The 25,499-nt window shown below is 47.0% G+C and overlaps 1 protein-coding gene across 1 annotated transcript in view; it reads right to left on the bottom strand.

The window, feature by feature from the left end:
- Positions 1-7,305: 7,305 nt before the first annotated feature.
- NSUN2 (NOP2/Sun RNA methyltransferase 2) overlaps positions 7,306-25,499 on the bottom strand; it is a 39,072-nt gene continuing 20,878 nt past the window's right edge. Inside the window, exons 12-19 of the mRNA XM_060278063.2 lie at positions 24,793-24,889; positions 15,257-15,414; positions 14,022-14,114; positions 12,347-12,482; positions 11,485-11,565; positions 10,066-10,204; positions 9,366-9,405; positions 7,306-8,041 (exon numbers count right to left, since the gene is read on the bottom strand). Of these exons, the coding sequence (XP_060134046.2) occupies positions 7,627-8,041; positions 9,366-9,405; positions 10,066-10,204; positions 11,485-11,565; positions 12,347-12,482; positions 14,022-14,114; positions 15,257-15,414; positions 24,793-24,889 (1,159 nt within the window). The 3' untranslated portion in view covers positions 7,306-7,626. The remainder of the gene's footprint in view (positions 8,042-9,365; positions 9,406-10,065; positions 10,205-11,484; positions 11,566-12,346; positions 12,483-14,021; positions 14,115-15,256; positions 15,415-24,792; positions 24,890-25,499) is intronic.

The raw sequence follows: 25,499 nt of genomic DNA, 5'->3' as shown, positions 1-25,499 counted from the left end.
AGCTGTCTGCGGACAAACGTCGGCTCCCTCGGCCTATAGAGTGAGATGAGTGCTGCAACCCCAGAGTTGGACACGACTGGACCTGATGGTCAGGGGCACCTTTACCTTTACCACTTTATTAATTTAAGTATTAGTGATCTGCCAAGGGAACAGATTTGAGAAGAACTTCCAGTCTGGCCAATCTGTCATTTGCTCATTAATATGTATTTTTATTTACTTCAGTAAATAAACCCCCTATACTATCATGTTTAGATGTTTAATTTCAGCCTAGTCTTGTGGAGCATTCTTTAAATCCCTGCTTGAAATAAAGCATGTCACTCACAAAGGCTGCGAAAGCCCCGCAAGGAAAGTTAGAACGAGACGATTATTGGTTGAGGGGCTCGGAGAAGCTCTTAAGTGAATTCTTCCTGGGCAGTCTTCTTAGAAATAGATACAGGGCTTATATGATCAGTGACTGTTTTGCTTGAAGCTGCTCAAGAAAACAAAATAGATCATTTACAAGGCTCCAGATAATGAGGAAGAAGAGGGGCAGTTTTCTTTGGTACACCTGGTGATGAGACTCCTAGGACGTGCAAAGCTGGCACCAGCCTGCACAAATGGAAAGCTTTTTCAGGCCTCTAGTCTACTTTGTACATCCAGGGAGATCAGGCTGCCCAGAGAAAGGTAAATATTTTCTTTTTTCCATTTTTAGGCTGCAATATACACCAGAAGGGGAGGAGGTTTTCTTCATCCGATGGTTTGTTTCTCTGCAGCTGCAAACCTCCAAACTCCTATTTACTGAAGCTGTCATCTGCACATGTGCAGAGGCTGTTGCAACCTCAGCTGTAATGGCAGCCAAATCAGATGGGAGCCGCTTTGAAGGAAAATGCATCACACAGCAGTATTTCTTGAGGAACTCAAGGATATGGAGTATGGTCAGTGCCACTGGTACTCAGGTTTGAGCACAAACCATGCGAGAGCACTGGAGCCAGAATAAAAAGTAATGAGTACACAGTCGAACACTTCCTGTAAATCTCATTTTTCCCCACTTGACACAGCCTTCTGCTACATGGTGCCCTCCAGAAGCCCTAGGCAGCCCCAGAACGGGGAGGGCTAGACCAGCAGAAGCAGACTAAAACATTAGCAAAAGGTTGCTTTAATTTGAATATTGATATGTCAGAATTCAGTGCTTCTTGGGGCAGAATATGGGTTACTGTTGGTACAGAATTTTGATTTTCCTTTTTTAGCACTGATTTGTTCTCTACAAGCCTGCTGAAGAAGCCACAGCAGAGCCCCAAGATATTTGCCTACGGTGGTACAAGAAATCTGCAAGGACATCCAAGAGCAGAACAGATGTCTCCTGTCTCCCAATGATGTTTGATGTTTTCTACCTGCAAAGATCAGCGTCTCGCACCTGTTAGAAAGCCCTTTTTTATTTTGTATTCTTTGCCTTCAGGCTACAGAGACGGAAGATTCTGGGACCTGCCAGTCACCATAGCAGACTTAAGAGCAGCTTTTTCTCTCTCTTTTCGTGGTTTAGGTGCTTTTGCAACTGTCAGAAAGCTGCTTTCATCCCTTCAGCAAAGTTTGGGCAGCCTGCTCTGCATCACAGCTCCCTTCCTGCTAAGCTCCACTGCTTCCCTGGAAGCACAAAGGCAGCCTAATTAAGCAGAGTTATTCTGCAGGCTCACCCAGCTTCTTCACCCAAGGTCAAAAGGATAGCAATTGGTTGCACTCTGCCCTCACTGATGCTAGGCAAGAAACAGGAGCTCTTTCAAGCAAGCTTCAATAGCACAGTCATGCATAGGGATTTCTTTTGAATTGTAGTTAACTCTGACATCGTTATCAACATTAGAATTTAGCAAGGCTGCTTTTGTCAGCCCTGGCCAGCAGTTAAGTGTTCTTGGAGGGCAAGGAAAGGGTCTGGAAGGCTGGAGGCAGGCTAGAAATACACACCCATCCCCCTGAAAGACCCACTGCTCCACTCTTGATATCCACACACTTCTGCATTGGCAAGGCCCAGGCTCTTCGGAGAGCCAAATTTGCCCCTGGGCTTTCCAGCAGTTGCCCATCTCCATCGTATAGCTGGGGGGAAGAGGGGCTGGAGTCTAACTTGGGAGAGGGGGCAGTGGTTTGTGGGGACCTGTCCTGGCCAGGAGGCAAGACAGGCTCCTGCACCACTGTCTCCCGGAACCAGGAGAGGATTGAAGAGGGATGAGGTGAGGCAGTTTCTACTCCAGTTGTGTGGGAACAGCCTGTCAGGGGAGTGGTCCGTTGCTGCGGCAACCGCCTCCATACAGTGCTGACCTGAGAATAGCTGCCTGGATGCTCGATTGGCGTGTATGGGTATTCAGAGCTGAGAAACAACAGTTATCTTAGACAACAAGGAATTAAGCCAGGGGTCGGCAAAGTTTACCTTGCCTGTGCTGGTTCACTCCAGCGGAGATCCCTCCATGGGCCGGATCGTGCGTGCGCCCGCGATTTCTACTGTCTGTGTCAACATGATTTCCAGCGTCTGCGCAGATGCAATTTCAGCCAACTCTGAAAGCCTACAGGCTACAGATGCGGGCGGCTTGTGGTGGGCTGGTTGAACAACCCCCGTGGGCCACTTCTGGCCCATAGACCTTAGGTTGCCTACCCCTGAATTAAGCTATCTGCGGTGTGCATTCCTTTGGCTAGAGCAGGCATCCCCAAACTTGGCCCTCCAGATGTTTTGGGACTACAACTCCCATCGTCCCTAGCTAACAGGGCCAGTGGTCAGGGATGATGGGAATTGTAGTCCCAAAACATCTGGAGGGCCGAGTTTGGGGGTGCCTGGGCTAAAGAGTGCTCTTGACATCTTCATTCACACACACCTTAACTCAAGTCAGTTTATATTTTAATGTTAGAAGAGAACTGCTGCAGAACAAAATCAGTTTAGGAATTTCCGTATTGGGACTCTTTCACCCCTTTTAGTCTTCATGCCTCGGAACAAAAGTGGCTCCAAATGCCGTTGTTAAAAAGGGGGTGATGGATCAGAGAAAAATACTGATGAATGCCAGTTTAAAACTCAGGGTTTCTTCCACAGACGGGCACTGAGGAAGCTCTGAGGCACAAAGGCAAAGGAGATGTGCTACATACGGAAGATCCTAGCTGCAATTTCAGGTAGGGCTGGAAAGCCAGTAGCAATCTGTGTGGGCAGTGTGGAGCTAGTTGGAAAACAAAGAGGTGACAAACTTCTTGCCCGCGTCAGTGAGGAGTGCAGAACCACCATTACCCATCCACACCTGACACCCTCACAATTCTGTTCCTGGAACGCTTTTTCCTTAACTGAGATCCGATGCCAGACTTGAAACCTGAAGGAGCGTCTCCACCTCCATCATTCTGCCCGGACACTGAGGTCCAGCACCGAGGGCCTTCTGGCGGTTCCCTCGTTGCGAGAAGCCAAGTTGCAGGGAACTAGGCAGAGGGCCTTCTCGGTGGTGGCGCCTGCCCTGTGGAACGCCCTCCCAACAGATGTCAAAGAGGAAAACAACTACCAGACTTTCAGAAGACATCTGAAGGCAGCCCTGTTCAGGGAGGCTTTTAATGTTTAATAGATTATTGTGTTTTATTTTTCTGTTGGAAGCCACCCAGAGTGGCTGGGGAAGCCCAGCCAGATGGGCGGGGTATAAATAATAAAGTATTATTATTATTAATTATTATTATTATTATTATTGAAACTGCAAAAAGCATTTGGGGAGAGGGGCTGCAGAATTCAGCACCAACGGTGAGGAGGGACGTCGGCTGCTATTCAAAGTGGACCCCCCCCCCAAAAAAACCCTGTGGTATTAACACTAGGGCCCCAAATGGGAGGAGAAAATAAAGCTAGCTTTCCGTTTCAGCCCGATATGGTGTTCAGGCTTTTTGTACACACCACAGGGTGTCAAAGACAAGACTTAATAACTTGACCATTTACCAGATATTTGAGGTACAGACCTTCCAGTCCCCCCCCCCCATTCCATAGGAAACATCCCCTTTCATTCTGCAGCTGCAGCAGAGTGTAGAAGGAACTGAGTTTTGAATTGCCATTCATTGATGTTTGTTCTTAGAAAGGCATTCATTGTTTTCCTCGTTTTCACCGAGGTCTTGAGGACCACCGCAAAGGAACCACCAGCTGCCCTGGCCACTTTACAGAAGAATGCATTAATCCCAAGCTCGGTTCCATGAGTCCTTTGGAGCCATTTGCTCTGAAAGTGCTTTCTGCTCACTTATTCTTCCACTCAGTGATCTGGATTATCAAAATCAGTACCTTTCAGTCTTTTCATCCCAACCTACAGCATGGGACTGACTTAATACTATACACCGCCCAGTGATCTTTGGATGGCATATAAATTTAATAAATAATAATACTTGTAAAACTCTCTCATCCCAGCTTTCGCTTCCTTTGTTTTCTCCAGCCTCTCATCTCTTATAACGTGGACCCTCCAAACTTCCTTTTACCCAAAGCTAGCATGCAGCTATGGCACAGTTGTAGCCTCGAGCCAGTTTTCTCTGCTTCTGCCCCACAAATGCTTTAATTTTATCACCATTTATAAATAGATGTTCTGTTAGTAAGGGAAAATCCAAGGCTACACTGTGACCTTTCATCAAGCAGAAATGGCTTTGCTAAATAAAGCCGAGGAGTGTGGGTCTTGCCACATTGCTTGTCTGGATGGGAGATGCAACAGAACACATGCTAGGGTGCTGTATTCAGCAGTAATTTCAGATCAAAGTTTGAGGTCTGTCGTGCAAAATTAACAAGACACGGACATGTGAATCCTCTGTTTTTGCATGGTTGGCTACCAACTATGACAAATTTTACCATCGGCCAACTCACACTGGACTTGGTTTTCTCAAAAGGGCAGGAAAGAGGCTGAATTGAGGGCAGGGTATTTTTAGCACCATTCACTCATCGCGGCCAGAGATGTGGGCTGTCAGCAGATTTTCCTTTCTGCAGAGGTGGGAGAACTACCTGCAAAGGCTGATGGATTGCACTGATTTTCAGATGGCACTAGGGGGCTTTGTGGCCGACGCTCTTGTCAAAGCCCAGGTTGCTCTGCCAGAGGACCTGGCAACTGACATGGTCATTCCAGAGCAGTATTCAGGTGGCTCCTGTATGCTGAAGGAGGGATCCAGCTTGAATGCAGGAAGAAGAAAGCTTGAATACAAGCAAACATTAGTACATGCTGATTATTAAGCCTATTCAGTGGTAGTGAAGGCTGCAAAGAAGACTTTCTTAACTAAATGCCAGGCGGCCGAACTTTTCCAGGTGGTTCAGAGTCTTTTATCTCCTGGCCCAAATGAGTCTGTGGAACCCCCGGCAGCCTGCTGTGACTCATTTGCATGGCATTTTGAGGATAAAATCTCTTGCATCTGCCAGGCCCGGGATTCCACTGTTGCAGCCAATCCATCTCACAAGGTATCCAGACTACTGCCTGGTTCAGTGTTACTGGAGGCGTTTCAGTTGGCAAGGTTCAAAGATGTGGACAATTTGGATTGGTGTGTGAGCAACCACTTGCATACTTGACCCTTGCCCTCCATGACAGGTAAGATGTAGCAGTGACAAATGGTTAGACTGTGTGTGTGTGTGTGTGTGTGTGTGTGTGTGTGTGTGTGTGTGTGTGCGATTAATGGCAGTAAGACAACTTCTTAAGAAATATTCCCCAGGCCCAGAATGTCCTAATAATTGTAGACTGGTCAAACATCTCCTTTCCAGGGAGTGTTCCAGAGTAGGTGGTCATTGAACAAATCTAGGCACTATCGGCTGAGACTATTGGCTGGATCTATTTAAATTGGGCCCTGCCCTGCTATTATTTGCTACCATCTCCTCCTTTTTCTGGGTGCCTTCAACTTCAGCATTGGTTTTTCAAGCATTCTAAGATGTCTCCTCCCACTGAAATGCAGCTCACATCAGCACCCATTTTTAAAAGCTAAAAAAAAAAAAAGGAGTGAGGAAATGCGCTGCAAAAAGTGGGATCCCAAGTAGGAATCTGGTAGTAAATCATGTCTTGAGTCTGGAAATGTTGATGACTACTTTCTTACAGGGTGGCTTTGCCATAAGAGACATATTTTGGAGCCATCTCCCCTGCATGCACATACTCCCTTCTGTGGTTGGGGTTTCTTCTGCATATAGTGATGGTGCTTTAAAAACTGTTTGATCACACTAGTGGAATTGGTGAACTTGTGCGCCATCATTTTAAAATGGCATCTTTTACACTGCCCTTCAAATTCACCTAAAAACTCAACCCCCGGTTTTTTGGTTCTTCCCCAAATTCTTGGTTTTAAGGCTAAAATATTCAGCCAAAGACTACATCCGTAAAACATCGTGTAAATACACAGCACAGACAGTTCTCTAGACCCAAACAACAAAGGAATTGAGTGGCAAGACCAAAACACATTAGGTATTGTGTCTGCAGTATACAGTACAACCTTCCTGCCAAGGATTGGCATTTTAAGTGTTCTGCCATTATTCCTGGATTACCCTGTGCTGCCCCCTGCTGCTCCACCTTAGTTATTAAAATGTTACCAACACATTCCTAGTAGAGCTATGCCACATGGCTTGCTGTATTGCAGGGGTAGCCAACTTCCAAGAGACTGCGATCTACTCACAGAGTTAAAAACTGGCAATGATCTATCCCCTTTTTGGGGGGTTCAGGTCAGGTCCTCTTTAGGGGGAGGAAAGCGATGCTGAGCTTTTTTGGTGGTTCAGGTCAAAATTGTTGAGCTTTTTTTAGGGAGGAAAGCTCCATTTTTTAAGGGGTGCAAGGCTTCTTTGGGGGGGAGCCCGTGATCTACTGGTAATCTACCACAGACATCCAGTGATCCACTGGTAGATCACGATCTACCTGTTGGACATGCCTGCTGTATTACATTTACTCAGCTGATACTGGAAACCAACTATTCATTTCTGGAATGCAGAATGAGCTGCAAGGATACCAGACTTTTGCCTCTACCAGTGTTTTTAAACTTTTTACATTTAGCGATAAAGCAGATGTATCTAAAGCAGAGAAGTCAAAGTGTAAATGTATCTGATTCAGCATATACAAAGTGAGATTCCTATAAAATTAATCCTCATTGCTTGCTGCTTCATGCTAGAAATAGTAACCGGAATTAGAGAAGTATGCAGGTACCTTCTTCACGTTGGAGATACAGCCCAGTACAAAACACCACAAATATAAGGAATTATATGGTGTCAACATCTGGTCTTTGATTTCAATTTTCATGTGAGCACATTTCAAGTACACAGGGACAATAAGGTATGTATAAAAGCTGACAGTTGTGTTCAACAGGTTCTACTACAAATAACAAAGCAAATTCATATCCCAATTTTACACTTAGCAGTAAATTTAATATTGACGTTGATAGATGTCATTTTAGCGGTGCAGTCCACTGCCAGCAACAGACCCACCAAAATTATAAGCATCATGGAATTTACATGGTACAAGAAGTAAATATGAAAACGATTTGTTTTAAAAATGAAACGTAAGGAAACTCTTGTAAAATGATTCCCATACAACCCCCCCCCCAAAAAAAAACCTTGAAAAAAAACCTTGAAATACCCTCTTATTAAAAATGTGTTTGTAGATGCTTAGCCGCAGCATAAATATCTAAAACAATGCACATTGATAGTCAATGAAAGTTATCCCATTAGACATTTTTATCACTAAGGTCAACATTATCTTTGCTTTCTATATTTTTGGTGCTCTCATTTTTGACACTGGAAGAAAGGCTTTCTACTACCTTAGCTTCTATGGGTTCCATTGCAGATTGCCCATTCAGTTCATCTTTAATTTGTTCAGGTAACTGACTGTTTTCCTTAGCTTTGCATCCCAAGTCCATTTCTTCCAGCACCTGCCCTGCAGTGTCTATGGCTGTTTTACCTTCTGCATCTTCTTCTTCTGTTTTATGTTCTACATCTTCTTCTTTTCTCTTTGCTTTGAACACCTCAACCCCCATCATTCTCAGGTAATGCAACCTCTCATTCTTGGCCACAAACGCACGAAGGGAAGTCTTGCCCAGCCAGCCACAAAGCACAATTGAACACTGAAGACTATCTGGCTTGCTGCAAAAACAAGAGATTAGCATTAAAAATATACATATATTGAAAATGAATTCAACGACAGAAACAGTTTTTGTAGGCTACTGCTTTCTCAATTAATTGTAAATTCCACTGTCATGTCAATGAGATGTATTAGTAGTTTTAAACAATACTGCTGGCTGGTTTTTAAAGTACTTAATCAGTACTTTAATCAGAGCTGTGGCACAACTCAGTGGCAGACCACATGTTTTGCCCTGGAGATGATCACAGTGCAAAATCTCAGCACTTCCAGTTAAAAAGGATCTGTGGCAGCAACAATGGGAAAACACTCTCCCTGGGATCTTCGAGAACATCTGCCAGTCAGAGCAAGGAATATAGTTAGATGGTCCAGTGGCCTGACCCGGTACAATGTGCGTTATTTTAAATGTAGTTTCCCCCCCCCCCAGCTTGCATACTCCTTTAATTGCCTTCAAGGCTAAAATGGGAGGATGACAATAAATAAACTGAAGGAAACAGCTAAGGAAGTTGAAAACTGAAGGAAAAGACTGCCAAGATGTAAAGTCAGACATGAAAGTAAGAAGACCGATGAAAGAGCTCCTGCCCTGGGTAAAGGCAGGGAATGAACTGGGAAAGAGCCTCCAGGACTCGGCTGCATTGTAAAGGTTTGGTCAAATACTCCTTGCCTTCCTAGGTGGCGAGAGCATCAACCTGCATTACTAGACGCCTCATTGAGAAATCACATGGTCTTTTATATTTCAACTTTTAAAAAAAGATTTAGGTGTTTGCTGATGGTTTTGTAAAGTTCTTTAGAGAAACAGGAAAACGGAGAAGGCAGATGACCAGGTCCTCCCTTCTGTCCTTCAAAGCAGAGCTTTCCAAACTCTTCATGTTGGCCTGCATCATTTCACAACACAGTAATTCAGTCGGTTTTATTAGTAAACTGGAGAACCCCTTTCCAGCCCTGGGATGAGCATGGGGAGCGTTCGCAAGACCACCTACGCACTGCAGCCGACACACCAACGTGTTGCAACACACGTGGAAAGCTCTGCTTTAAAGGTACAATAGCTCTGAGATGTGGCCTTCACAGGTTTTATTAGAGTTAAGTACACAGGGGCATAAAGGCTTCAGTTCCCCCAAAGCCCAGTTAGCTACTGCCATGCGGAAGCAGCTGCTGTCTGTTGCATGCTTTCATTTCCACCAATTTCAACGGAAGGGAAGTTAACCTGAAATCAGCCAAACTTGGAAGTGCATCTGTATGTCCACATGTACACACACACATACACACACACACACACACACACACACACACACACACACACACACACAATGAAACAGTGCATTTACTTACTTTGGATCTGGCTCATACTGGAGGACTATGCTCCCCATAGCTGCAAGAAAGAACATAAATGCTTTATTAGACAACATCAGGACCTGCTCCAATCTCACCCCATGCCACCATCTATTTAATGGGAACAGAGTGAGGCAGCCAGCCAAAGACAACATCTGGATTCAACCAGTCAGATTCAACTTAAGATGGGACTATGGTGTCCCACTGTTTTCAATGGGAACTAAGTGCAACTAACTTAGCAAAGCTGATTGCGTTGGTCACTAGGTCAGTGACTACCTTGTTGAAGCTAAACAGGCCTGGATCTAGTTAGGGGCTGGATGGGTGACCAATTACATGCTTGGGAATCACTGCCATGGGTTCCATAATGGAAAAAAGACAGGCCATAAACGTGAGAAAGTACAAATAAAGGAAACAGAATGGGATTGATCCAGACCGAGCAGAAGTCCTACTACACGCCTGAAGCTTGCATACTCTTGATAGTCAGTCTGTGTTGATTGATAAGTAACCGATTATTAGAAAGCTCTGTTCTTCAAAGTTAAAATTAGGGAGTAACTATTACTACGAAATCTACAGAGCTCAGGGTAAGCGGGACAGCAGTCAGAGCTTAATAGTTAGTATATTTCCTTCTGCACATGATGCCTTTTACCACTGTGAGAAAAGAATGAACCAGGACTGGAAATCCTCAGAAGTGAATACTTACCCATTCCTTTGACTTGACTGCACACCTCATTACTAAGTTTACTTAAGAAAGGGTTTTCTTCTGTCAGCAGCACTTTAACATCTTCTATGCTGGCATTTACAATCCTTGCATTAATGAAGGGATACAGTGTATAGATCCCCTGGATGTAAAACAGAAAACCTATTTTTTAGTATTTTTCACCATTATATCTAAATATAAAATACAGTGGTGCCTCGATTAACGAATGCCCTGCTTAACTAAATTTCCGCTTAACGAAAGGTTTTTTTCTAGCGGAGGTTGCCTCGCTAGACGAATTCGTTTTACGAAAAATTCGTCTAGCGAATCGCGATTTCCCATAGGAATGCATTGAAATTCAATTAATGCGTTCCTATGGGCAAAAAAAAAATTCAATGCATTCCTATGGGATTCAGTAGACGAATTTTTCATTATAAGAAAAGACTCGTCTAGCGAGGCACCACTGTAGTCAATTCATTCTTCCCCCCCACCCACCCACCGCCAAATCACTCCATTGTTGTGAAAGAAAACGTGCACTGATAATCTCTAACTGCTCAACTGAATGTTAAAACAAATGGAAGCAGAATATCCCCAAAACTTTTAGTCCCTGCACTTTGAGTATAACATTATCAGGGAGGTAATGCACATTTGTCAGGTTCCAATTTTATGGGATAGGAAAAAATACAAGGGAAAGTCTATACCAGGTATCCCCAAACTTCGGCCCTCCAGATGTTTTGGACTACAATTCCCATCTTCCCCGACCACTGGTCCTGTTAGCTAGGGATCATGGGAGTTGTAGGCCAAAACATCTGGAGGGCCGCAGTTTGGGGGTGCCTGGTCTATACTATACATGTGGAGACCTACAATGGAACTACAGAAATGTTCATAAGCCTGTCAGGAAAAAAACATTTCCGAAAGAAAGCCCGTCCTCAAAAGGGACAAAAATGCACAATGCACCCAACAACAGATTAATAAATTTAAGCACAAGAAAGTTGGGTCCAGAGTCTTCTCCCAAGTGAAGGCAAACAAGCAAAAACAGAAACCATTTTTTGAAGCAACCATGCTTTTGCCTTTAAGTACTAGAAGCAGCTTACATCCCACCTGTGGAAAAACTTACACTCAAGGGGAAATATATGCACTTATCCCATTGGTATTTTAAGCTTTACTTTGAATTGTCACAAGCTGTAGCCCTTGCATTTCACAGCCACTTAGCTGAACTGATCACAATTTTATTTTCTATACGTACACAGGTGTGTGCAAGAGAGAGGTCTGCCAATTAATTGTCATGAACCTTATGCAATGAAGTTGGCTGCAAAAGCAAACACCGAAATAAACCTGTCTTTACCCACAAAAAAGACTCTTTGTTTCAAGGCATAGCATAAATAAAATACTTTCACAGTATAACCGTAGTGCGTTCATTGTTACCTCTTGCGCTAATCTGAAGGCACAGCCAAACTGTTCCCCATCGCTATTGCGGGACCACACTTTTATCCCTGTGTTAATAACCTAAAAACAGGGTTGAAGAGAAAGATACAGTATTAATATATTTAAGCATTCCAACATGGAATAGTGCATCCTTGACAGGTAAAGGCACTGAGTGGAAATATAGGCACCTTACGTGGTCTACTCTGAATTTCACAAAATATGTAGAAAGACAAAGAAGGGGATAATGATTCCTAACAAGGACCCCAAGTTGGGAAGAGTTTACTTCAGCCTTTCATAAAGGGGCAGTAACTGAGAGCTTATATGGGGGTTTAGGTACCCAAGTCAGGGGAGGGGGGGGAAGCAAGAGCATGAGGGGAACTGGAAAGAAGTGACTGTCCTCACCAGGGTGACCAGAGGAATCTGCTTCCTTCCTTCATTTTCCTCAGCAATGGCACAATTGACACCTTTAAAGCACTCTTTTCTCCTATGGTTGTCAATGTGGCACTTCTGGTCTTGAAAGAGGCTAGTTGCTGCGTTTGCTTATTCACTGACACTAGAGCTATTTGGGAAAGACTGTGCTCCACCTGGATCGAGTTAAACGTCATGGCGGGAGACAGCTTTGACAGACAGAAAGAGAAGTACAGCCATGATGGATCATCAGAGAAAAAGGCCTAACTGGTCCAGCATTCTTCTCATACTGGCCAAACAGATCCCCATGGGAGCCCCGCGGGCAGGACAGGAGTGAATAGCATTCTGCAGCTTCTGATCCCCAGAAACCAGAAGTCAAAGTTATCACCATCCCTACCCCCAGAACTACTTTTTATTCCGACTTTCTTCCTGAGACAAGAAATACAAGTCGAACCTTCAGCTTTTCACTGTTGTTCAGGAGCACATTCCTTATTTCCTTGGAAACCATGTATAACTGCCTTTTCTTCCCTTCCTGAGTACGAGTTAACAAATTCATCTTGGGAAAGGAAGGATCCAGTGCATAAAATGTCCTAATAAACAAACATATTCAAGTTTCATTATTCCGTAGCTTTTATTATATTGTTAATGTTTAAGCTGTATTTTTGGTATGTTAACAGCTCTGACTCTTTTCTGGAAAGATAAACATAAATATTGACCTTCATGGTACCTGTGAACCTGTAACTTGAGAAGCTGAATTGATTATTATTATTATTGAACTCAATATATATTACCGTATGAAGATTTAATGCAAGTTATTATCAGGCCAATAAAATACGTAGACCACACATCAGTGATATTTGAATAGATCTGCAACAATTCTGCTGAAATATATACTGGATGGAGACTAAATAATTCTTTCATGCAGAGTAAGGCAACTTCTTGAGGATCTGAGACATAATTTCTTTTTTCAAACGAACAGAACAGAAGGAATGGATTACTGTATATTCCTGCGTATAAGACTACTTTTTAACCCAGGAAAATCTTCTCAAAAGTTGGGGGTCGTCTTATACGCCGGGCGAGTCGTATTTCTTATGCGGCGAGTATATCCCAAACTCTATATTTTAACTGGGAAAGTTGGGGGTCGTCTTACACGCCGGAATATACGGGTAATAGTTTAGAAAAGATTTAATGTGCACATCAGAAGAATATAAATAAGGCATCTTCTCTTCAAAAGAAAAAAGGCAATATGCAGAGGGAGTAATAAAAAAACAAGATGTTAGAAAAAGTACTGTACATAAAGGATGCAAAAATGGAAGCTAAAAATAGCCAGGAACTAAATTGAAATTATTAGACGCTCACGACAACAGCAAAACCTTTGCTATACCGTGTGAGACAGCAAGGCACGTTCAGGGTGAGACAGCAAGTTTCCCTACAGCTGGGTGTACAATGCAACCCCAAGTTGTCCAGCTTTTTTGCTGCACAGTGTTCTTTTTAAATACGTGTTGTCTGCCCACCGAACCACAGGAGCGGGCTTCTTTCTTAATTTCTTGTAGGCTTTAGCTTGCTGAAAGGGAACCTCTGCCCACAAGCCTAAATTGGTTTGTGGTGGAGAGGCATATTTGAGCTAATACATTTAGCACACTGAATCCTGGGTGTGTCTGTGCTTTGTCCAAGCAAACAAAAGTAAAATAATGTCAATAGAACACTTGACTTGAAAACAAAAAACGGAGAAAATGGATTGACTGACATGTCACATAGTAGATTTAACTTTGAACTGTTGGCTACTCAATGAAATGTCTGTGATAATTTGTATTATTTAAATTTTTTATTAATATAAAATGGAGAAGTGGGGACCACATATTTACAAAAGGAACCTGCAGATTTAAAAAACGGATTGGTCATTTCATTTCTTCTCATGATCCTGTTGTCTGGATCCAAAAACCAGTGACGGTAGGAGAAAATGCAATAGCAGTGTTCTGTGAAATCTTCTGGAAGCCCGCAGTATAGCACCACAGCATTACAAAGAGGTTACTGTGCAGGATGTGAAATGTGGCGAATAAGGAAAAGAAAGACAGTTTGTTATGTAGCATATACTTATGTTGTATGAAAAATGAAACATATTTTCTTACTGAATAGGTGAAAATAGTGAATCGTCTTCAGAAAGAAACACAAACGGATCTTCTTTAAATCCAAAAAGCTTCATTTTTTTAGACGGTGGAGGCCTGGAAGTAACAGATTTATCCAGGGTCAACAGTTTTTGGATGGACTGGCAAAAATTCTGGTCAAGAGGTTCCCCCTTCTGCTCCACCAAAGAAGCTCCCCACCACCACTAGGACAGCCTGCCATTTTTGGGTGGACAGTTTTGGGTGCTCAGAGAGAAGGCTGGTTTGGCAGTGAGGCATGCCAGTGCCAGCATCCTCCCCCCATCCCTCTCAATTTTAGATCTGGAAAGGGGAGCAGAGATCACCGCACAACTGCTGAGATTATCTCTGCCCACCTCTGCAGTTTTAAAGTTGAGAGGAGGGCCAAACTCTCCATGTCGAAACCTGAATATATATCAAAGTTGAGCGGTACAGGAAGAATTTTAACCAATTTCGGTATTTTGCTTAGAGAACTGCCAGAAATATACAGTATTTAAAAAGATTGGTTCAACAGTACCAATTGGTAGAGCATGAGACTCTTAATATCAGAGTCATGAGTTTGAGCCCCACGCTGGGCAAGAGATTCCTGCATTGAGGGGGGTTGGCCTAGATGATGCTCACCGTCCGTTCCAACTCTACAATTCTTTGATTCTATGATATTCACTAATGCAGAAAAACAGAACCACATAATACTGCCACTCTAGTACTGTATATGGAAGTTCAGTGTTCAAAGTATTCCATATATATTCTCAGCCATCCTTAAAACAGCCCAGTAAACTAGTCCACTATTACCATTATAACACAGAGTGGTTGGGGTTGGGAGGAGGAATATTGCTTATAGCCAACTAGTAAATTCATGGCAGAGACAGAATTTAAACAAGGCTTTTCCACCTTGTAATTCTACCTAATCGTTACGTTACACCAACTTTCCAAAACAAGTACTTCCATATCAGTCACAATCAAAACCATGCATATGAAGTGGCCCTCACGGGTTGGTTTTGCTAAGGGCAAGAAAACAACCTGTTGAGAAGGCTAAGCAAAGATCGTATCTCATTAAGGCTGCCTTTGCAGTTCTATGATCTCAAGAGCTTCTGGCTGGAGAGGAAATCATGGGGCAATTTCAGCTTCCCTACATGCTGGGAGAACTAGCCAAAGCACTGATACAGACAAATGGCTTGGCTTGATTATCTTTAACAATGGCAAGCTTCATTTTAGTTTCTTACCCACAAACTCCATCCTTCTTGTTTTCAGTAGTCTCAGTTACAAAGGAATCTCCACCCTTTGCTTCTACGGCCACATGGTCTTCAGCAGTTTCTAAAGAACCCTGCTCTGCAGCTACAGACGCTGTGCTGATTGTCTTCTCTGGCAGCCGGTGATGCAGCTATTCCAAAACAGAAGGAACAGGTCTTGATGCATAAAAAAGGTCTCAAGTGTTACAACATACACCATTTCCCCTTACCACTGTTTAAATCATCCTATATAATAATTTGCAAGTTGTCCCTGCGTCCAAGCTGTCCCGTGTGTCCCTGGGTCACTGCGCATGTGCCCCAGCGACACAGGGATTGGACAGCAGAGACTGCACGCGCGCACTCTCTCCCCCCCCCCTGCCTCCTCCAACCGCCGCTCCTGGCCAGAACGTCAGGGAAGCGAGGGTGGAGGCCGGCGGAGACCTCCTCCTCACAACCCTCCCTGGCCCGTGAGAGGAGCGGCAGGAGGCCACGAAGCAGCGACGACGAAGTAGGGGTTTGTGTCCCGCGTCCTTCCTGTCGGCGGCTGCGGGAGAGGAAGGAAGGAGGAGAAAGCAGCGCTTTCTCCTCCTTCGTTCCTGTCCTGCCGGCGACAACAAGGACAGGTCCCAGGGTTCGGAGAAGCGCTGCGCAAGCGCTTCTCCGAACCCCAGGATGTCTCCTTGCTGTCGGCGGCTGCGGGAGAGGAACGGAGGAGAAGAAAGCAGCGCTTTCTCCTTCTTCATTCCTGTCCTCCTGCCGCCGACAGTAAGGACAGGTCCCAGGGTTTGGAGAAGCGCTGCCCAAGCGCTTCTCCGAACCCCAGGATGTCTCCTTGCTGTCGGCGGCTGGGAGAGAGGAACGGAGGAGGAGAAAGCAGTGCTTTCTCCTCCTCCGTTCCTGTCCCCCTGCCGCCGACAGTAAGGACAGGTCCCAGGGTTCGGAGAAGCGCTGCGCAAGCGCTTCTCCAAACCCCAGGATGTCTCCTTGCTGTCGGCGGCTGGGAGAGAGGAACGGAGGAGGAGAAAGCAGCGCTTTCTCCTTCTTCATTCCTGTCCTCCTGCCGCCGACAGTAAGGACAGGTCCCAGGGTTCGGAGAAGCGCTGCGCAAGCGCTTCTCCGAACCCCAGGATGTCTCCTTGCTGTCGGCGGCTGGGAGAGAGGAACGGAGGAGGAGAAAGCAGTGCTTTCTCCTCCTCCGTTCCTGTCCCCCTGCCGCCGACAGTAAGGACAGGTCCCAGGGTTCGGAGAAGCGCTGCGCAAGCGCTTCTCCAAACCCCAGGATGTCTCCTTGCTGTCGGCGGCTGGGAGAGAGGAACGGAGGAGGAGAAAGCAGCGCTTTCTCCTCCGTTCCTGTCCCCCTGCCGCCGACAGTAAGGACAGGTCCCAGGGTTCGGAGAAGCGCTGCGCAAGCGCTTCTCCAAACCCCAGGATGTCTCCTTGCTGTCGGCGGCTGGGAGAGAGGAACGGAGGAGGAGAAAGCAGCGCTTTCTCCTCCTCCGTTCCTGTCCCCCTGCCGCCGACAGCAAGGACAGGTCCCAGGGTTCGGAGAAGCGCTGCGCAAGCGCTTCTCCAAACCCCAGGATGTTCTAGCGCCCGTTATTGAACGGGCTGAAATACACTAGTATCTAATAAAGATCCAAAGTGTGGTAGCGGGGAAATTATGCTTTTCCTAATGCACTGAAATTCAGTGTTACAAACCATGTACAACTTTATGTTTTATTCTATCTGATAGCAACAACAGATCTGCCTCCCTGTTGAGTGGGACACCAAGTTGCACTGATAAACTTCACTTCCATCTTCGGTAACTATTTTTGTTCTTTCTTATGTTTTATTTAGCTGTGCTGTGTTTATTTAGTGTGAGGGACAAGGGATACAGGGAAGTCCCTCCCATCTTAAGTTCCAGCCCATCACCAAGCGCTGGAGAGAGTAAGGAGAGCTCTGCCTCCAGCGGAGAGTCAGGAAGTGGTGTCCGAGGCTCAGGCAGGGTTGCGGAGCCCATGCCTCAGGTGGGACAGGAAGTTGGACGCACGGGGGGGAGGCCAATCCCCCCAACTCCCGAATTGCGACGCAAACGTAGGGGGAAGAGGTTGGGTCTGCCAAAGTTGTGGTGCTGGAAGAAAACGCGCCAATCGCCATTCGGGAGTTCAGACACCTCACCTTAAGGATGCATTTTTATTGCTCTGAACACTGTAAATAATCAGCACTTAATAAAAGCCTTAAAAGACCATGCTGGAGTCGTTACTCTAGAGTAGCCACACCAAACCCTCTGACAGCAACTCCCGAATCTTTTTTTGGCTACTTTGGAGTGCAGCGATGAGCGCTCAAGAGGCTGAGCATTGGAGGCTGGAGGCCGAAGCAGCGAAGCAGGAGCTACAGAACCTCACAGCGCACGCACAGCAGCAATTGCATGCCGCTCAGGAGGAAGCGCGAGGGGCGCAGGAGGAGCTGAACAAGCTGGTGGACCAGGTGAGGACAAAAGAGGAGACTGAGAAACAGCTAAGGGTGATGGTATTAGACCTGCAGAAAAAGTTGGAAGAGGAGAAAGCCGCTAGAGGTGGGGGGGCACCCCAGCCGCAGCTAGTCCAAGTGAGAAGGGGACAGAGCCTAGTCACCAAGTTCAGCGGAGACCCGAGGGAGTACCTCGGATTCGAGACAGAAATAAATTATGCGCTGGAATTGCATGCAGCAGAATTCCCAGATGACGCGCACAGAGTCTACTTTATCATAGAGCACTTGACGGGGGCCGCCCGGGAATGGGTAAGACCGCTCATCGCGCAAAAAAATCCTTGCATGAAGAACGCAACTTTATTTCTAGAAGCTTTAAAATTAATGTACGCTAGCGACAGTGAAATGGAGGCCACTAAACAGGAGCTTCATGACTTAACACAAGGAAAAGGACAGTTAGGGACTACTGGGCGAAATTCACCATGCTGGTGCACAAACTGGGGTGGGATCTGAACAGTGAGCCAGTGAAATCAGCCTTCTACCTGGGTTTGCATGCAGACGTTAAGGATGAGCTGGCAAGAGGTCCTAGACCGCAGACTATGGATCAGCTCAGCAAAGCGGCGCTAGCGGTGGGGGTGAGACAGGAATCCAGATGGTATGACAAACAAGCGACGCGCGCAGCAAAACCTTGGTTCCCACGCTCTCAGGACAGACCACATCACCAAACCCCACCCCAGGGACCGCCCCCAGACCCGCCCAGACCAAGCCCAGAGCCGGAACCGATGGAGATCGGGGGAGCGCGCGCGCGGGCTTTTCAAACCCCGGCGGCGCCAAGACGCAAGGAGGGAAGAGGCGGGAATTGCTTTCTCTGCAACTCCCCCCGGCATCGCGTCAGAGACTGCCCTCATCGCAGAGAGTGGCAAGGAAAGGCGGGAACGGTTGTACCTTCCCCCACTGACGTAGCACCACAGCAGGGAAACGAGACAGCCTGGCTGCAGGAGACAAGGGGCAGCAGCCAGGCACAGTCAGCAGTGAACAGCCCCAGCCCGCCCACCCGCACAGAGAGGAGCAGAGCCAGCCCACCCCTCCCAGAGCAGGAGTGGTTCTAGAAGTCACGCTGACGCTCCCAAATGGCTATCCCCTGACAGTCCTCGCCTTAATTGACAGTGGTGCCTCAGCCAACTTCTTCTCGAGAAACTTTGCAGAAGAGCACCAGATCCAACTTCTGCAGCTGGATTTTCCCCTGCATGTGGCCACCATTGATGGCAGAGAGTTGCTGGGAGGGGCCATCACTCATCAAACCCCCCCCATGAGAATGACAGTGGGAAGGCACTCAGAGACACTGGCTTTCAACGTCACGACCATCTCAGACCCCCCCATCGTTTTGGGAATGAGCTGGCTGGCGCGCCACGACCCCTCCATAAGTTGGCACCAGAGATGCATCACGTTTGGGTCGGACTTCTGTCTGGAACATTGCATGCAGCACCAACCAGGGGAGGGGCCTCCGATAGCCACGGTGGCCACCATGCACGTCAAAGGGGGTGAGGCGATACCCAAGCCGTACTGGGACCTGCAGGAGGTCTTCAGCGAAGCGGAGTCCGACCACCTACCTCCACACAGGCCTTTTGACTGCCAGATCAACCTGGTGCCTGGGGCAACGATACCCCCAGCCAAGCTGTACGCCATGTCAGACCAGGAACTGGAGGATCTGCGCGCTTTCATCGACAAGAACCTCAAGCGGGGGTTCATCAGAGAAAGCAAGGCAGCAGGGGGCAGCCCGGTCTTCTGGGTGGACAAGAAAGACACGCAACAGCGCCGTCTGGTGGTGGATTTTAGACGGCTGAATTCGGTGACAGAGGCAGTGGCTTTCCCCATGCCCAGAGTGGATGATCTTCTGACAGCGGCACGCAGGGGCAGGATTTTCACCAAGCTAGACCTAAGAGGGGCGTACAACTTGATCAGGATCCGGGAGGGCGATGAATGGAAAACCACAATGTTCACGCCTCTGGGCTCTTTTGAATATCTGGTGATGCCCTTCGGGTTGCAAGGGGGCTCAGCCTGCTTCCAGGCCTTCATGCACCACGTCCTGGGGTCCCTCCTCTTCAAGAACTGCTTGGTCTTTCTGGATGACATCCTTATCTATTCCAATGACCCAGTGCAGCATGTGAAGGATGTCAGGGAGGTGTTGCAGCGCCTGAAGGACAACCACCTGTATGTGAAGCTGGAGAAGTGCAAGTTTCACACCAAGGAGGTGGACTTCCTGGGCTACAAGCTGTCAGACAAGGGGCTGGCGATGGACAAGGACAAGGTGCAGACCATCCTGGACTGGCACAGCCCCAGGACGCGCAAAGATGCCCAACGCCTACTAGGCTTCGCTAACTTCTACAGGAAGTTCATCAAGAACTTCTCTCGGGTCACGGCTCCCATCACCGACTGCCTGAGAGGCAAGCAGAAGTTCAGGTGGACACCGGAGGCACAAGCAGCGTTCGAAAGCCTCAAGAGGGTATTCGCTTCAGACCAACACCTGTTCCACGTGGTGCAGGATGCGCCCCTACGCCTGGAGACAGATGCTTCTGATAAAGCTGTGGGAGCGATTCTGTTGCAACTGGACGCCAACAGAGAGTGGAGACCCTGTGCCTTCTTCTCCAGGAAGCTGACCCAGCCTGAACGCAACTACACAGTGTTTGATAGGGAACTTCTCGCGATCCACGCTGCGTTCCAGCACTGGCGACACTTCCTGGTGGGCGCCAAGCACCCCATCCAGGTGTGCACAGACCACAAGAACCTGGAGTTCTGGAGAACGGCCAGGGTGCTCAACCAGCGGCAGATACGGTGGGCAGAGTTCTTCTCGAACTTCAACTTCTCCATCCACTACATCCCGGGGGAGCAGAACGTCAGGGCGGATGCCCTCTCCCGCAAGCCAGAGTACATGGAGGAGGAGTTGCCACCAGCACCCAGGCACGTTTTCCCCCCATCTGCATGGTCATGCGGTGCAGCAGTGGTGAGCGAGGCAGAACTCACAGCACTGACGGCAGCGGATGAATTTGCCACCCGCATCTTCAGAGACCTGAGAGGGGGGAGGGAGCAGGCCAAAGACTTTGAGGAAAGGAGGGGTTTGCTTTTTTACAGGGGAGCCCTGTACCTCCCAACCAAACAGCTGAGAGGTAAGGTTCTCAAGCAGATGCACGACAACCCAACGGCGGGTCATTTCGGAAGGGACAAAACCACTCACCTAGTCATGAGACACTTCTGGTGGCCAGGGGTGCGGGAGGATGTTCGGGATTATGTCAGGGGATGTGACACCTGCCAGCGAGCAAAGGTGGTCAGAGCGCCACCAGCAGGTTTGCTGGAGCCATTAGCCACACCGCACAGGCCGTGGGAAGTAGTGTCCATGGACTTCATCACAGACCTGCCGTCGTCCAGGGGCAAGACCGCAGTGTTGGTGGTGGTGGACCTCATGTCCAAAATGTGCCACTTTATACCGTGTGCCAGGGCGGTCTCGGCAGAAGAGACGGCCAAACTGTTTGTGGACCACGTATTCCGACTGCATGGATTGCCTTTAAGAGTTATTTCGGATCGGGGCCGCCAATTTGTTTCCAGGTTCTGGCGACGGCTAATGAACCTCCTGCAGGTGGAGGTCAGCTTGTCGACGGCTCGGCACCCGCAGACCAATGGACAGGCGGAGCGGGTCAACGCCATTCTGCAGCAGTACCTGAGATGTTACGTCAGCCAGAGGCAAACGGACTGGGTGGATCGCCTGCCACTAGCAGAATTTGCCTACAACAATGCGGTGCACGTCTCCACAGGGGTGTCGCCCTTTAAGGCCAACTACGGGCGCGACCTCAGATCTTTCCCGGAGAGGGAGGGGGAGGAGGAGGAAGAGGGCCCACAGGCAGAGGATTGGGCAGAGGACCTGGAGACGGTGCACCAGCAGCTCAGAGAACACTTGGAGAGGGCCAAGGAAGCGTACAAGAAAGGGGCAGATCGCCACAGGCGGCCGGGAGAGGTCATCAGGGTGGGGGACAAGGTTTGGTTATCCTCGGAAGGTCTTCCCACCAGGGGGCGATGCAAAAAGTTAGCACCCAGGAGGCTGGGCCCCTTCACGGTCACGCAACAGGTCAACCCGGTAGCCTTCAGGCTAGCACTGCCGGAGGACATGAGAGTGCACCCAGTGTTTCATAGATCACTGCTGTCGCCGTACAGGGAAAGTACCAGGTTCAGGGACAGCGATCAACCTCCAGAGGGAGGGGGGGAGACGGGAAACGCCCGACAGCTCAATGAGGCAACTGAGATTTTAGACTCAAGGAGAGGGGTGAGAGGGCTGGAGTACCTGATAGCATGGGAGGACACTCCGCCATCCCACAATGAGTGGATACCGGCCACGGAAGTACCTGAGGAATTTTTAGTGGAAGAGTTCCACGCCCTGTTCCCCCACAGGCCCAAGCCCTGGCACATGGAAAGGGAGGGAGAGGGGGAGGAGCAGGAGGAAGGGATAGCAGGCAGCAGCTCCCCATGGAGATGGGAAGCGGAATTTGAGGACACGGAAGAAGAGGTGTGGGTTTCACCGAGGTCGACGACGTCAGAGGCAGGAGAGGACTGGCAGAACATTTTTACTCCCACCAGCTCTGATGCCACTGACTTCTTGGGATTTCCGTCTTCTCAGGGGGAAGGAGAGAGATCGCAGGATTGGGGGGAAATTTTCACACCCACAGGCTCGGATGCCACTGACTTCTTGGGATTTCACTCGTCCCCAGCAAGCAGAGAGCCACTAGGGAGGGGGAGAGAGGAGCCTGGGAGGGGGGTGGATGTGAGGGACAAGGGATACAGGGAAGTCCCTCCCATCTTAAGTTCCAGCCCATCACCAAGCGCTGGAGAGAGTAAGGAGAGCTCTGCCTCCAGCGGAGAGTCAGGAAGTGGTGTCCGAGGCTCAGGCAGGGTTGCGGAGCCCATGCCTCAGGTGGGACAGGAAGTTGGACGCACGGGGGGGAGGCCAATCCCCCCAACTCCCGAATTGCGACGCAAACGTAGGGGGAAGAGGTTGGGTCTGCCAAAGTTGTGGTGCTGGAAGAAAACGCGCCAATCGCCATTCGGGAGTTCTGACACCTCACCTTAAGGATGCATTTTTATTGCTCTGAACACTGTAAATAATCAGCACTTAATAAAAGCCTTAAAAGACCATGCTGGAGTCGTTACTCTAGAGTAGCCACACCAAACCCTCTGACATTTAGTCTTACAGAATTACAGGTGAGCTTTGAGCTACATGTGTCTGCATGCATATGTCTTATGTAAATTGTCATAATGTACCATTTTACATGCGCTGCTCTGGTTCGCCAGAAGCAGCTTTGTCATGCTGGCCACATGACCCGGAAGCTATCTGCGGACAAACGCAGGCTCCCTCGGCCTATAGAGCGAGATGAGCGCCGCAACCCCAGAGTCGGACACAACTGGACCTGATGGTCAGGGGCCCCTTTACCTTTACCATTTTACTGGCCTTACAAGATGTGCTCCCTATTTTTAAAAAGTGAGACACGAGCACTGTGCATTCTGTTCCCCAAGTTTCTTAGCAGCCTCCTACTCAAGCAGCTGATGCCGAGTTCCCTGAAATGTTATTACAGAGGGCATTAATAAGAAAATTCTAAATTATCAATTTGTCTCCTCTGATATGTAGGTTAAAGAGGGCCAGCAATAACTAAAACAAAAAGGGAGGTAACCCACCCCCCCCAAAAAAAAATATGGGCAAAGGCAGCAAAAAAACATGATAGAATATTATTCCTTTTTCCTATCCTGTGCATTTTGCTCCTATTCCTACTGTATTTTTTTACATTCCACACTGCATTCTCTAACTGTGCAACTTCACAGGAACTGTAATACAGCAAAATGAAAAACTGTGAACTATCAATGAATCTAAGTGTACCTCAAAATCCACAGGATTTGCATGAATGCATATTCTAAAACAGCGAAAGATGCTTTAAAGATGTTTCCACGCTATCCAGAGTACAGAAGATTTAAATATTTTTTCAGCTTAACACCTAGGGCACTCTTGAAATAAATGGGCCTTAAGAATTGATTAGTTCTGGCTGGATTGTGCCCACCCAAAATACATTATTATGTATAACATTATTATGCACATCTTCAACGCTGCATCTTTGCACTTCTACTTTCTTATACAATGATTTCACAGTTATTTCTACAACTATCTGAAAAACTTGTCGGAACTGGGTTTCAATGGAAGACCTGTTCCTTGTCCATAAATGTCACAGGACCAACTTCAAAACAGAAGCCGGGACAGCTAGTACTCATTCTGCCATTTTGAGATCAATTGCTCAACTAAAAGGGGCTTTATAGACCCAGCCTTTTTCCAAAACACCCAAGAGATGTTACTTTGAGACCCTTCTTTTCTTTTGTATAGCTCTTTCTGTGCTAGTTGTTCTCTAACATAGATAACTTCATAATAACTCCATTATTATGTAGAAAGCAGCCCTACACGAGAAAACCAGGTACCATAAGGTGCCACGTTGCCTTCCATCTATACATATTTCCATGCCTCAATTTCACTAACTAGCCAATGATGCAGCCATATGCACCTGGAGTTGTATTTATGTTACCCCAGGGGCAGGAAACCTTACGTCCGTGGATTAAGAGATATGTGTAGAAACCTCTGACATGCGTGGCCAGAAGTCAGCCTACTGTACAAATCTAAGAGCCACACACATTTCTATGTCCACTTTTGCCTCTGACGTTTCTCTTGGATTCCCCTGTGCTACACTTTAGCCAAATGCAGACCCTGAATAGATACCCCATACCAACATAATGCCCAGGTCTCAATGAATTTGAGGATGTTCATAGATTTGGACTGCTCAATGAGTTGTTTTTTTAAATTCACCAACTGCACTTGAAAGTTCCCCTTGACATCCATTCTCAAAAACAGTTCCCCTTTGTGGCCCGGGGTGAGTGAGAGGGGTTGCTCTATGAGACACAGAAGCCCACAGTCCTCTGGGGCCACCAAACGTGTCTTGTGGATCTTGGGATCCTAGCCCCTCTTTCATGACATGTTGCAAAACCGTTCCAGCTAGAGCAAACATTACCTTGGGCTGACGCTTATTCCATGGCATCGGAGATTTTTTAATTAATACAGCTACAAAGAAACCTCCAGTATTCTGATGATGCGGCAGAATTCTGAAACTAGATAAAGACACAGATTTTGTACCACTATGCACCATCTAAGGAAGGAAACTGAGATTCAGTTTATGAACAAGGAAGTTCATACTTTTTGGTGTATTTTTTTTTAAAAAAAAATCAAGCCAAATGAAATCTAAGTGAACTGTTTTTCTACCATTATTTTTTTCCTGAACTATCATATATTGAATAAAGAATTCACAACAGTGACATTTTCACAGTATTTGACTGCTTTAGGTTAAGGAACGTATCGTAAAAGCAAATATCCAAATGATTATGAAACATAATTTTTAATCAGCTTGAGCTCAGCAGCAGAAAAGGATGATATAACTGTAACAAATAATAACAACAGCTTTTTTTTTGCTTTAAGAAAGTTTATCTGGTTTCCTGCATTGCCACTTAAGCAGTCATCCCCAATGCACACATCCTTTTTTTAAAATAAAAAGTGCTTACAGCTGTCTGAGCACATACTTCACAACTGTATCCAATTAACAAGTCTGCCAATTTCAATGGCTCTACTCTGAGCATGACTTAGTTGGATGCAACCTGATATTTAGATGAACCTGAACTAAAACACAGTCTACCGTTCTGAGACCAACAAACAACCCCAAAATAA

Source organism: Zootoca vivipara, chromosome 8 (genome assembly GCF_965207765.1).
Source record: "Zootoca vivipara chromosome 8, rZooViv2.hap1.1, whole genome shotgun sequence".
In the NCBI taxonomy this organism is placed as follows: Eukaryota; Metazoa; Chordata; class Lepidosauria; order Squamata; family Lacertidae; genus Zootoca; species Zootoca vivipara.
Note: the sequence above shows the minus strand (reverse complement) of the source record. Positions and strands in the feature narration are given on the sequence as shown.